Source organism: Aythya ferina, assembly GCF_964211825.1.
Source record: "Aythya ferina genome assembly, chromosome: 2".
NCBI lineage: Eukaryota > Metazoa > Chordata > Aves > Anseriformes > Anatidae > Aythya > Aythya ferina.
The window spans coordinates 114,833,156-114,845,482 of NC_140297.1; the positions used below are offsets into that span (position 1 = coordinate 114,833,156).

Below are 12,327 nucleotides of genomic sequence, written 5' to 3' on the forward strand. Positions count from 1 at the left end.
TAATGGAAACTACATTTCAGTGTTAAAAGCTCTCAAGTAGGAGTTTAACAGAATAGCAACTTAGAAATGTAATAACAGAGGAAACTTCAATTAAGTGTACAAGTCCAGTTTCCCATTAATGTAAACTAAAAGTGCCAAATAATAATCAAAAACAACCCCCGCGCACACATCTCCTGCCAGTGGGCTGAATTTAACAATGTCCAGCCCAACTTGTTTTCACTTCAGGTTGAGTGAACAAAGAGACAACCAACATTAAGATAACTTCAAAACACCAGAAAATAGGACTAGAGATGAGATACAATGCAATTTTGCCATGATTTACTAATGTCTTTATAAGAAAGTACCTTAAGAGCCACACAGGTCAGGAGAGAAATTCTGGAAACTCAGACATGTCCCCTGCCAAAACACTTTGGTTTTATGAAATAACTCTTTGCTTACAAGAAAAGTGCATCCTACTAAGAAAAAAAAAAAAAAAAAAAAAAGAAAACAAAACAAAAACACAAAGTGGCATTGTTGGGAACACACAGACAAAGCTTTCCCAAGAAATTTCACTTCATATACATATACAGATGTGTGTGTACGTATAGGAATGAGTTGCATGTCTGCATCATCTGAAAACTTTTTTTTTTTCTTAAAGAAATGATAACACCGCACTAGTATAGTTACAGATGCTTGTAGTCTGGCAAGGACTGTATCATTGCAGAGTTGCATCTTGCCAGAAACAACAAGGAAAAACCTAGAGCAGTCTGAGACTTACACATGCTATGTATCCGGACAGTAACTTTTCAGGAAAAGAAAAAAGAAAGTACTGTAAAATACTGAATCAAGAAAATATTGAATATTGAAACCCTAACCAAAACATTTCTGCTGGTTCAAAAGTCTTTGCCAAGGCCAAGATCTGCACAAAAAGATACAGCCTTGTGGCAAGGCCCCATGGTTCAGCAAGAAGAGAAGAAACCCGAAGAGAACAATGGATCTAAGATGGAAATTAGTAGGGGAAAGAAACAAGAAGCATGTAAAGAAAAGTGAAATGAGACCAAATATTAGCACCTTGAGGGGTAGGGTGAAGGAAAAAAAGAGCAGTGATATTTCATATCAGACTAGGACTTGATTACTATTCAGCTGTATTTCTCTTAGCTACTGGCCTCTTTACATCTCAGCTATCAGTAGTTGCATCTGTAGCCACAACACATCACGCATTAAATATATTCTCTTAATCTGTGGATCTCTTTCAAAAAGAGTTAAACAACGTTTGAGAAGGGAGAGATTACCCGGTAGGGAACCCAGAAAAAAAAAAAGCAGCTGTCAAAAATATTTGATAAAAGATTAAAATTAACAAGATTAATTGAATTAAATTTATTGAAGATAAAAATAGATATAGGCCTTTGCAAAAATAGGAAGAAGTATTTTGTAAAAAAAAAAAAAAACAACAAAAAAAGGATATGGTAAAACAGAGACAGGACTCTATTGCAGTTGGAGGCTGAAACTTAAGAAAAATGTATCTATTTTGACAATTTGTGTGGAGAAGAGTGAGAAGAGGAATAATACCCACACTTCAAAGATTTCCTGATTTTTTTATTTTTTTTTAAGATCAGACTTTCCCACCCACAGCTGCCAAAACCCATCTGCTTTACTAGAAAATTCATCGCTTTATGCTACCCCTTACAATCATGAAGTTAGACCAAACGTTTTAGAGAGCTCTAGAAAAGCTTAACTGGCTGCTCTGAAGAGGGTTTTGGAGAACTGATGACAGTGACAGCAGCAGCGATGTGAAACCACCAAAAGGTGTTTACTGATTCCATAAAAACAGTGTTAGCCCCTCGTTTCTTCTTCTTCCCCATTTTAAGCTGCACATTCTCTTTGCTGAATGCTAAACAGTTAACACAGACTTTTCCACTGAAACATTATACCCATACTAGCTGCAACAGATGAGCATTCCTGAACTACTTTGCTACTGGAAGGTATGTACTTTATTGGCCTTATCATTGATAAGACATTGCTCATGCCTCTCTATCATTCTAAACATGAAAATATTAAGTGAAAACAAAACTGAAGCCCAGAGCAACACTAGAGGCATTGCACTACACATTCAGTTGTTATCTGAGCTATCTTTAAGGTATCTGTCAGATTCTCTGGAGCTGGCAGAGACAGATGGCTGACCAGAAGACAGCCCTGTTCCACCCCCTCCAAGGGCTTTTCTACAGCAAGGGCTTTTCTACAAGGGCTTTTTCTACAATGAGCCTCACACCTGGCCCCTCCGTTCTGCTGGGCTGCAGCAAGCGTGCCCCCTTCTCTGTACTTACCACGGAGGATAGATGTAGATGACATCCTGGGGCCTACTCTTCAGGTGAGCTGCCGTCTCTCTTGCAAAGAGGACTTTGAGTATTGGTTCGTCTCTACTGATAACGAGATCCTCGGATGAAGTCATGGCAGGAGACTGTTCCAGCTGCTGGCAGATGGCAACTTGTATCATACACTCCTCAAACATCTCCAGGATCTTCACAATCAGAACACCAGATTTATCTGGAAATTAAAAGATGAAAATAAAAATGCAATATTTGGATGAGGGGAAAGAAATTCTGGCACACGGAACATCTGTGCTCTGCTTTGTGCTGATCTGGCTGATGTGCAAAAAACAACACTTAGTACAATATCTCACCCAACTGAAAGACTTATGTTAAGGTTTTGTTGTTGCTGTTTTTAAAGCACTTTTAACTGTGGAGACAAAATACTACCTGCACTTCTTCTGAATACAGGTGAAATCAAACTTCTCACAAAAAGAAGACCCCTCCTCTCCCACTGCATTTGAACTTTTTCATCCTGCAAATGATTCACTTTCTTCCCAGCCTATTTTATTTGAAACTGAGCATGATACATTTTATTTTGAAAACAGAAGAATCTCACAGCATTAAAGGTGAATGTGAAGCTGTGTTTGCCCTCCTCAACCTTTCCCAAAACAACAGTTGTCAGGGACCAGGTTAACAGAGCACCCGTTAGGTACAAACAATCTAAAAGTGATTCACATTTAGAGACAAACGTGGTGAAAGAGAGACTTAGTTTTATCTAAGACTTATTCTCTTTCTCACCTAGCCCTGCTCCAGTTTGCGCTCTGGTCACTGAAGAGAAGAGGTATCGTTATCCACCTGCTAAATGCTGCTGCCATTATTGTAGAAAGGCACAGTGCTAAGGACAGGGGCAGCAGAACCCCAGTTCTGCTGGTTTTGATCCAGAAGTTGTGTTGGGAAAAACACAGTATCCCGAGAAAAACAGCTGATATAAATTACTGCCTTCCCACAGCAAAGAAGAAGCAGGGGAGGAACTGTGAACGTGGTACTGGAACTTAACAGCAGAGCTGTACTAGTTATTTGTTTGTTTATTTTAAGGCCCATTTCACAATTGTGAATGCCTTCCCGTTGGAAAATGAGTCAAAATATTTTAGTTTAAGTTTATGAGAAACTTCAAAAAAAAATTTCAAGAAACCCCAAACCAAAGAAAGCAGGTCCTAAAAACTTTCAGGTTTATTAAATAAAGTTCAATTCTATTAAAAACAAAAACAAAAACAACAAAGTCCCTGTTTTGTATTCCCCAGTCTTTATTACATTTTATACTAAAACTGAAAAACTGAAATAAAGTCATTTTGAAATATAAAACCAAAGTGTTCTCAAAACCACTTCTATTCGAACCAATTCTTCATCCCATGCAAGATGTTTCTGCAAAGCACTGTTTCCCATGAACTAGTGTTTTCCATCAGGATAAAGGACTCCTTCGGGAAGTCCCCCAAGTGATACATGTGAAGGGATTTGGCCTGAATCATAGCAGTTCAACCTCCTCTTCCTCGCGGAGCAGGAGGAAGAGAACAGATCCTTGATGCCAAGCTCCCTGGGGTCAAGTGATGAAGAGAGACGGATGATGCCACTGCTATCACCTGCTTGGGGAAAGCTGCAACGCTGCTCTGCCGCTCCAGATACTCACTGCATTTGGCTAAGATCTGCTCATGTGCAAACTTCTGCTGAGTGTGATCATGGACTGGTTTTCTGTGCCTAAAGGCAAGGATTTAGAATATTCACACTTGAATTGCGTTTTGCCTGCCTGGCTGCAGTTATGGTCCTCTGTCAACCCCGAGTCATCTGGAATGCATAAACAAATCGTCCCGACCACAAAAATTCGCAGCCTTCAAAGCAACTGAACATTTACCTCTAGACATACTCCACAATTTGGATTTTCATCCACTTTAAAAAACAAGGCACTAAAAAGTCAACTTCTATTATGAAACACACCAACAGTTTAAAAAAAAAAAAAAAAGAAAGGCATGAAAACAACTCGTGAGGCTTCATCACTTCTGGACTGTGCATTTCTCACGTGCAAAACCTTATGACAATTCTTACCGGTCAGCAGTGTATATGTTAGCTGTTAAGCCAGCTTGAAGAAATCGCTGCAAAAGAGAATGGCAACCTAATATTTATCTTTTAAATATCCCTGACTAGGAAACGGTTAAAAATACTAGGTAAAGTAAAGAAGCACTACCTCGAAATGAAAGGCTTTTGAAAGATTTCGGAGAAAAAACCCTCCCAAGCCACCAGAGTTTCTTGTAAGTCAGTCAGCGTTGGCCCAAACACTGGGAGCTGATACTAAATGAAGCCGAATGCCTCTACATTAAAAGCAGCACAACTCCAACAAGTACCCAAGTCTCCAACTTGGCACACGCGCACATTCTACAGAACCACAATCTATTTGTTTATTTAGATGCACAGAGATAGTTTAATTTAATTACTCCAATTATTATTACTGCTGATGATAGAACGCTCTCTCGAACAACACAGCAAAGCACTTTGGGTTCCTGGCACGTGATGAAACGCCAAAGTTCAGAATGTAGCTCGATTCTTAATTCATTTGGCTCTTGCATTGTTATGCCAATCAAAAATAAATCAAACATATGTGGCTGCGCATTGAAGGGAGAACTTGTGGGTGAGGAGATGGGCTGGATCACTGCAATTTCTACAGCTTCCAGAGAAGTTTACTTGTTAGTTCATTCGTGTGAAAAGCTTACTTTAAGGTTTTGCAATGTTCTCTTTCACCCTTGGATAATTCACAGAAGTTCTTGCCTGCTGAAGCCCTCATTCACCTCATTTCACTTGCAAAACAGAATTACAGCCCGAGAAATTCAAACCTGCAGATGTGCAGGTTTCATGGCAGTATCCAGAATTAAAAAAAGGTTCAAGCAGCAGCTGTGGTGCAGTCCTGCCCATTTCTACACTGCATATTCCTTCACGCCCCACTCTGCTGGCTGCAGCTTTCAAATTTATTTCTTCAGCACTACTATTTTTATAAACCCAAATCAATAAGCTAATCCAGCTAACTGCAAAGACACCAAGGCACAAGAGCAGGTATTAGGGAAAGGAAAGGACAAGTGATAAACAGCGGTAAGGGGGGGAATGAAGGGACAGAGTGATGATTGCTCTTTCCAGTGGCAGCCCAAACAAGCTGGACAAAGCTGGTTTGAAACTCAACCTTGAGACTGCATATTTGCCAGTGGCATCCAGTTACTTTCTTCCCCTGTGGGGGTCAGGTTGGACTGTACTCCAGAAGCTCCTTCAGCACCCAGAGAAGGAATAAGAACCGCAAGTACCGTTGGACTGCTCATTTACTTACTTGACAGTAACCTTTCTTTTCCCATTGAGAGACAAGCCCTGTGCACACTCACAGAGAGCGTTGTCTGGATGCATTTAGAAATCCTTCTCTTGAGCAGCAATTTGAGGACTGCTTAACAAAGCTCATTGTTGGTGCCAGATGCCTTTGCAACAGCATCTTGTGGAAGCCTTTGAACATCCAGCTAGAAAGTCAGAGAAGACATCCACTGACAAAGAGCCAAGAACCATTTGAAGAACCTGGCCCCATGAATATAAAGACAGAGCTTATACATCCCGGGAGTGTCACATGTAAATTCAATCCCTGATACACAAAGCTTGAGAAGCCACAAAGAGAAAGAAAAGCACTGATAAATCTAGTTGAAATCTGGTTGACTGAGGGCTTTTAGAAGTACTCCAGCCCTCCCGTGATCAACAAGACAAGTCAGATATCAGTGATGAGATGGGTCGGTTTTCACCCATGAACACGATCAGCTCTCTGCAGAACACTTTGCTGCAATAAGCGGAAATCACTGGAAGGCAACAAACAGAAATCATTGCTAGGTGGACTGCGACGAAACTAATGAATTCTTCCAGATCTCACAAGCGGTCCAGAACAAGTGAAACCTGCAGGAGAAGCTAGCTGGGGGAGGAACAAGGCATTTCAGCAGGCAAGTGGCTCTGGAGAAACCTCTCCGTTATTGACAAGAGCTTCCCTCACCTATAGCTGAGGGAGATGAAGCTCTGACAAGAAGCCATCCAGCATCCCTAATGTAAGGGAGATACAGCACTGCCCCACCAGCATGCACAGACACACTGCAGGAACAACTTCAGCCTCCTCAGAGACAGATGAAGAAATCAGGCAAACGGGACATCAACCACTCACGGCTACTGCCAGCAGAGCTTTAGAAATCCAATAGAAAAGTTTTTTTTTTTTTTGCCAACAGTGATAATTGAACAAATTTGGCAAAGATCTTGGTCATACTTTCTGAAAAAGAAAGCCTGGCATTTCCAGATCATGCGATCAAAACAGGTCTACGTTTTATGCATGGGTTCAGAAAAACAACCAGTAACTTCCTGGTAGGAGGAAAAATACTAATTCAGAATGACTAGGAACAGAGTCACTAGTTCTAGTTCAGACGGTCCCTGAGACAGAGATCTTTGCAAATTGGGAGGATATTTTGAAAAAGTAACATGAAGTGTTTGTTAGTCCTGTTCTAAGCTTTCCTAGGCATTCTGATAGCTCTTGCCACTGCTAAGATCCTAAGCTAGATGAATTTTTGGTTTGAACACTTAGCAGATCTGCTCTCATGCCCCATGTTAATTGCCTAACTCCAGATGACCTCTGGGATATTGCTCTCTCACTCCAATGTGGAACCTGGCCATGAAGTAGTTCAGTTCATCCACAACAATACTATACAACAAACACACAGCTACAGGCTGGGAGATGAGTGGTTGGAAAGCTGCCAGGTGGAGAAGGATCTGGGAGTATTGGTGGATAGTCGGCTGAATATGAGCCAGCAGTGTGCTCAGGTGGCCAAGAAGACCAATGGCATCCTGGCTTGTATAAGTGATCGTCCCCCTGTACTCGGTTTTGGTGAGGCCGCACCTCGAGTACTGTGTTCAGTTTGGGCCCCTCGCTACAAGAAGGACATGGAGGTGCTCGAGTGAGTCCAGAGAAGGGCGACAAAGCTGGTGAGGGGCCTGGAGAACAAGTCCTACGAGGAGCGGCTGAGGGAGCTGGGCTTGTTCAGCCTGGAGAAGAGGAGGCTCAGGGGCAACCTTATTGCTCTTTATAAGTACATTAAAGGAGGCTGTAGTGAGGTGGGGGTTGGTCTGTTCTCCCACGTGCCTGGTGACAGGACGAGGGGGAACGGGCTAAAGTTGCACCAGGGGTGTTTTAGGTTGGATCTTAGGAAGAACTTCTTTACTGAAAGGTTTGTGAGGCATTGGAATGGGCTGCCCAGGGAAGTGGTGGAGTCACCATCCCTGGAGGTCTTTAAAAGATGTTTAGATGTAGAGGTCAGTGATATGGTTTAATGGAGGACTTGTTAGTGTTAGGTCAGAGGCTGGACTAGGTGATCTTGGAGGTCTCTTCCAACCTAGGTGATTCTGTGATTCGGTGATATTTCAAACTCATGGGAAATGAAGAGACAAATTTCCCACTCAGTACATCTGTTTCCCTGGTCAGTTCCTTTAATTTCTGTTACTTCCTTCAGCACACAGGGTGATGTTGCCCCTCAGTTTATACGTTGACAGCAAAACACATGTTTTAACACAACATTTTGCAGATGTTTTGCATTACCCTGAATTCCAGGAGGATTAAAAAAAAAAAAAGAAAAAAAAAATAAAATCTGTGTTCCTTTGGAGATCGTGGACCCTGAGATGCTGAACCTTTTTAAAACTTCAGCACGACTCCACGGTGTCTGACAGAGTGAAGGCTCCTGACAATCTTCAGACCTAACAAGGTGGCTTCACAGCAGACATCCATGTTTAAGCCACGGAGCTGCATCAACGCTGAATGCACATGCTCATGAAGGATGCACTCACTGGACACGCCAAGGGCAGCCTAGGAGGTAGACTAAGAAGGAAGCTATTCTGCATTGACTCTTAACTACCAAAACGAACTTCTGAAAGAAGAAAAGTAAAAACACAGAGGAGCACAACCCTAACATAAAATGATGTTCAGACATTCTGGCTTCGGTGCCTGAAATATGATTCTGAAGTTTGCTTTAATAACTCCATAACTACCAATGAGACATACAAACGAGAAAAAAATAGAAATGATGGTCTCTTGGGGACTGCATACTTTAACGCAGTCTCTATTTTCTTTTGCTGCACAGAGATGGGAAGCTGAACACACTGCAAGCACTGGGTCCATTGGACTCGATGTAGGGAAACGCATCAGATGTTGACATCAGTAAGACTACGTGCAATTTTGCCTTGCTCAAGTGAATTTTGCTAAAATGTTACTTACTGATCAAGTGCTCAAAAAGAGCACCTGTGGTCTTGAATGGAAAGCCCTCATATGGAGCAATTTCTCTTCACAGTAAGGTGACAGAGCTCCAGTACTACTCCCTGCAGGACCTATGGGATGGAGATAAATGCTTCAGGAGAACAAGCTGGAGTGTGTAACACCTGAACAGAAAGCAGGGGTGGGGTTAAGTTGCTGTGTTCTCTATGATTTGAGTGTGCTAGCTGGGATACCCAATGTGCCTCTGTGCGTGTCAGTTCAAGCTTGCCATGGTTCAGAGAGGAAGGAAGCAGATGGAGTTTCCAACACTGGGCGTTCCTGGGCTGTGATGACACTGTGCTGCTGTCACTGCCTGTACAGAAAACCTTCCTCTCTAGGGAGGAGGAGAAAAGGACTTGTCTCCACAGAAGAAACAACAATAACAGAAAGGGGAAAAAAAAAAAAGCAGTATCAGCAAGGTCAAAAAAATTTATGAAACCAAAGGCAGGCTGGATTTATGGCAGTGGTTACTTCTGAATTTTTGAATTTTCCATTCTTGCAAATCTTGCAATGTCTGCAGAATGTGTCATACCCACAGGGCTGAAGGATGTGATTTGCCCATCTTCAGTCTGAATGTAACAAACATATGTGACACAAGGTAGAAATAAGTTTTCATGAAGGCCGAAGTACCAATACTGAAAATAGTGAATTACAAGCGCACAGATCTCACAAACACAGAAAAATCTGTTCAGTTAAACAGCTAACAACTATGCTTCACTGAGCATTTTGATAAAAAATTACTCGTATGGGACCATGAAGAACAGCATAGTGGAAAGCATTATTACTGCAACAGTGAGAAGTCTCTGTTAATAAAGAGCATGCTCAGCTACTAGGTTAACATACTTGTGAACTATCACGCAAAGCCAGAATGAGAAAGTAACAATCAGAGAAAGGAATGCTCCACAAACTCCTCAGCCACAAGACTTGCACCATAAGTCATGTGGATGAAAGATAAACAAAGTAAGCACAGTAAGATGCAGAAGGAAGAGTATGTCAGTACCTTCCATTCAAATCAATTAAAAATGACACTCAGACAAGTAGAGAGTTACCACCACCACAAAAAAAAAAAAACAACCACAAACAACCACAAGATAAACTCATAAGAAAATCCAAGAGAAGGATGAGATTGCTTTAAGTCATGTTATTTTTTAAAAAATAGCTAACAAGTATTTTTTTTTTGTGCAAAGGCATTCAGAACAGCCTGTATTTGTTCTTACCAGCATACGATTCTTGAACTTAATGGTATCTGAATGATAAGGGAGAAGGACGGATGCTTTTACACAAATTACTATTACTTTTAGTCAGATTTATCAAACACAAATCATATATATGAAGTGCAGTTTAGAAGCAGATTTGTACTGTACCTAACGCATTTCTAAATAATGCATCTGGAAAGTTAAGTTATACTTCCAGTTAAATGGCAAGTTCTTCAGAAATACAAACTACAAGAAATACAGGTGTTACACTCAGATCAAAGTTCTATTAATCCTAGCTAAAAGCTTTTACGTAGTACCATTTCCCACTGAAAATACAGAATCTTGTGCAATTAATGTTGTTAACAGTACTTACTGTACTAAGAATGAAAGTACAAATGTGTTTCGTTCTGATGGCTTGATCAGATCTGCATTATGGAAGTATGAAGCAAACCAAAAAAACAATTTATGCCTTGTTTAATAAAGCCAATTAGCAACACACTTCCAGATTTGTCCCTCAGTTATTATTTCGAAGGCGTTATTTTGTCCCAACAATATTTAATTTCTAATTGTCCAACGTAGGTTTCAAAACTGCAGTAGTAGACACCCTCCTGGGACAGCACTCACTATCTGCAGTGGATGAATAGCCAAGCCTACATTTTCTGGTTCAGGCCACAAAGTTTTACTTTCATTCTCAAGTGTCAGAAGTATAAAATGTCAAATCACAGGCATAAATCAAAAGAAAATGTGTACTTTTGCTTGGCATCCCATCATCGTTCTTCCTTCTCCTTCACGTAAAAGCCTGCAGGTGTATGCACAACAAACTCAGCAGGCTGATATATAGGGAGCAGACCCTTCCAATCCAAAAGGCAATGTTTAAAGCCAGGAGGCAGCACTGAGATTCCAACATTTTCACAGCCTGTACAGAAACATCTGTTTGCTATTACCATCCATACATATTGTTATTCTTCCTGGGCTGGTAACTTCTGAAGCCATTCAAAAAGATTTTTCTCCCAAACATACCAAGTCTTGCAGGCATGATGGCTTCTTGCCACATCTATATTAATTTAAAAGGACGCTGCTGAATTTGGCCCTACTTTAAACATTACACATTCTTTATAACAACATATGTAAGCTACTTAAAGTGTTTGTGTATGCCATTATTGTTTCTCACAAGAAAACAAAAACAATACAAAGAATTCTTGCTTGAAAAAGACAAGTTTACATCTTATTTTTCCCTCCCAATGCTGTGACAAGTTCAGACATTTGGCTAGCAAAAAAATGACAAACAGAAATTTGGCCGCTTGCCATCTCTCTAAACTACAGTATTAACTAGTAACTAATGAAATTATCAAGAACTAAGAAAATAAGCAATAGCTAACGAAGCTCAGACTTTTGCATTTACAGAAACATTTTGCATGGTAAAAGGAAAGCCTGTTAAGGACTATCCCTGTTTTCTTCATCCACAGACATCAATCTTTGTGCAAGTCTCATCACATCCAAGCTGCTAACATCTTTTTCTTTCCCCACATCGTAACTAGTCACCGAAACTCGAAGGTGGGGGAGTGATTGTTTATATCCTCATTTGTAAGCCCTTCAGCCTCCCTGAAAACGCACTAGTACGCATGAAACCCCATCTTCATCTTCAAGGCTTCACCCTCCTCCCCTCACGTGTTCCTCTCGCTTCAGTCACTTGAAGGTCACTTCCCCACAAGAGGAAGGAGCTGTGCTGTGTCGAAGGAAACGCTGATGGTTTGGGGTTATTATCAATTTATTACTCAAATTCAATTGTAACAAAACGTTCATCCCAAATCTTAACCTCAGACCAACAAATTCCAGTTATCTTATATCAGATTACGAACTCTACAGCATAACGTGTGTTGGCATTTTCAGTAAAGAGCTGCTTTGAGAATAACTGCAAGAAAAACAAAGAGCAGAAAACAAAATGTAGAGAAAGTAAGATTTCAGAAGTTACTTTTGAAAACAATCAGCAGGAGCTTGTTTTAAATCTTGTTTGTGTCTTCTCCTATGGACAGGAGAGTCTTCAGAACGTAACTCAGAAGAGCACTATTTTTCTCCTTCTGCCTCATGCAATCCCCACATAACCAGCAGATGTTGACAGGAAAAGGTTTTAAGGTTTGTTTTTTTTTCCTCCTCTCTCTCTCTCTCTCAGCTGTCCAGATCACTTTGCCCAAACAGGAAACTTCATAGGGAAGTTGCAGCATAGAATACAGGAGGGGAAATTAAAAAAAAAAAAAAAAAAAAAAAAAAAAAGCTTGCAAATGCTTTCAAAACCTTTTCACACAGCACTCTCCAGCCACCAGCTTGACTGAAGGGAGCCTTGCTCTTATGATGGCTGTACACCTTTTAGCCTCCCTGTTACACCTTGTGAAGAACAAGCTTTTAAGAACTTATGGAGAAGAGCCTGACACCCCAAACCACAGGAGCGTCCAACTAGCGCTGTGCAGTGCAGGCAAGCTTCTATAGTGCCTCCTTT

At 40.9% G+C, this 12,327-nt stretch overlaps 1 protein-coding gene across 5 annotated transcripts in view; it reads right to left on the reverse strand.

Annotated features, from left to right (window-relative positions):
• SPIDR (scaffold protein involved in DNA repair) overlaps positions 1-12,327 on the reverse strand; it is a 200,983-nt gene that overhangs the window by 120,727 nt on the left and 67,929 nt on the right. For all 5 annotated transcript variants that reach the window (XR_014690366.1, XM_084511319.1, XM_084511317.1 and 2 more), the window contains exon 8: positions 2,304-2,523. Coding sequence is in view for 4 of the 5 variants with exons in the window: in XM_084511319.1 (XP_084367445.1) it covers positions 2,304-2,523 (220 nt within the window). In the remaining variant the exon portion in view is untranslated. The remainder of the gene's footprint in view (positions 1-2,303; positions 2,524-12,327) is intronic.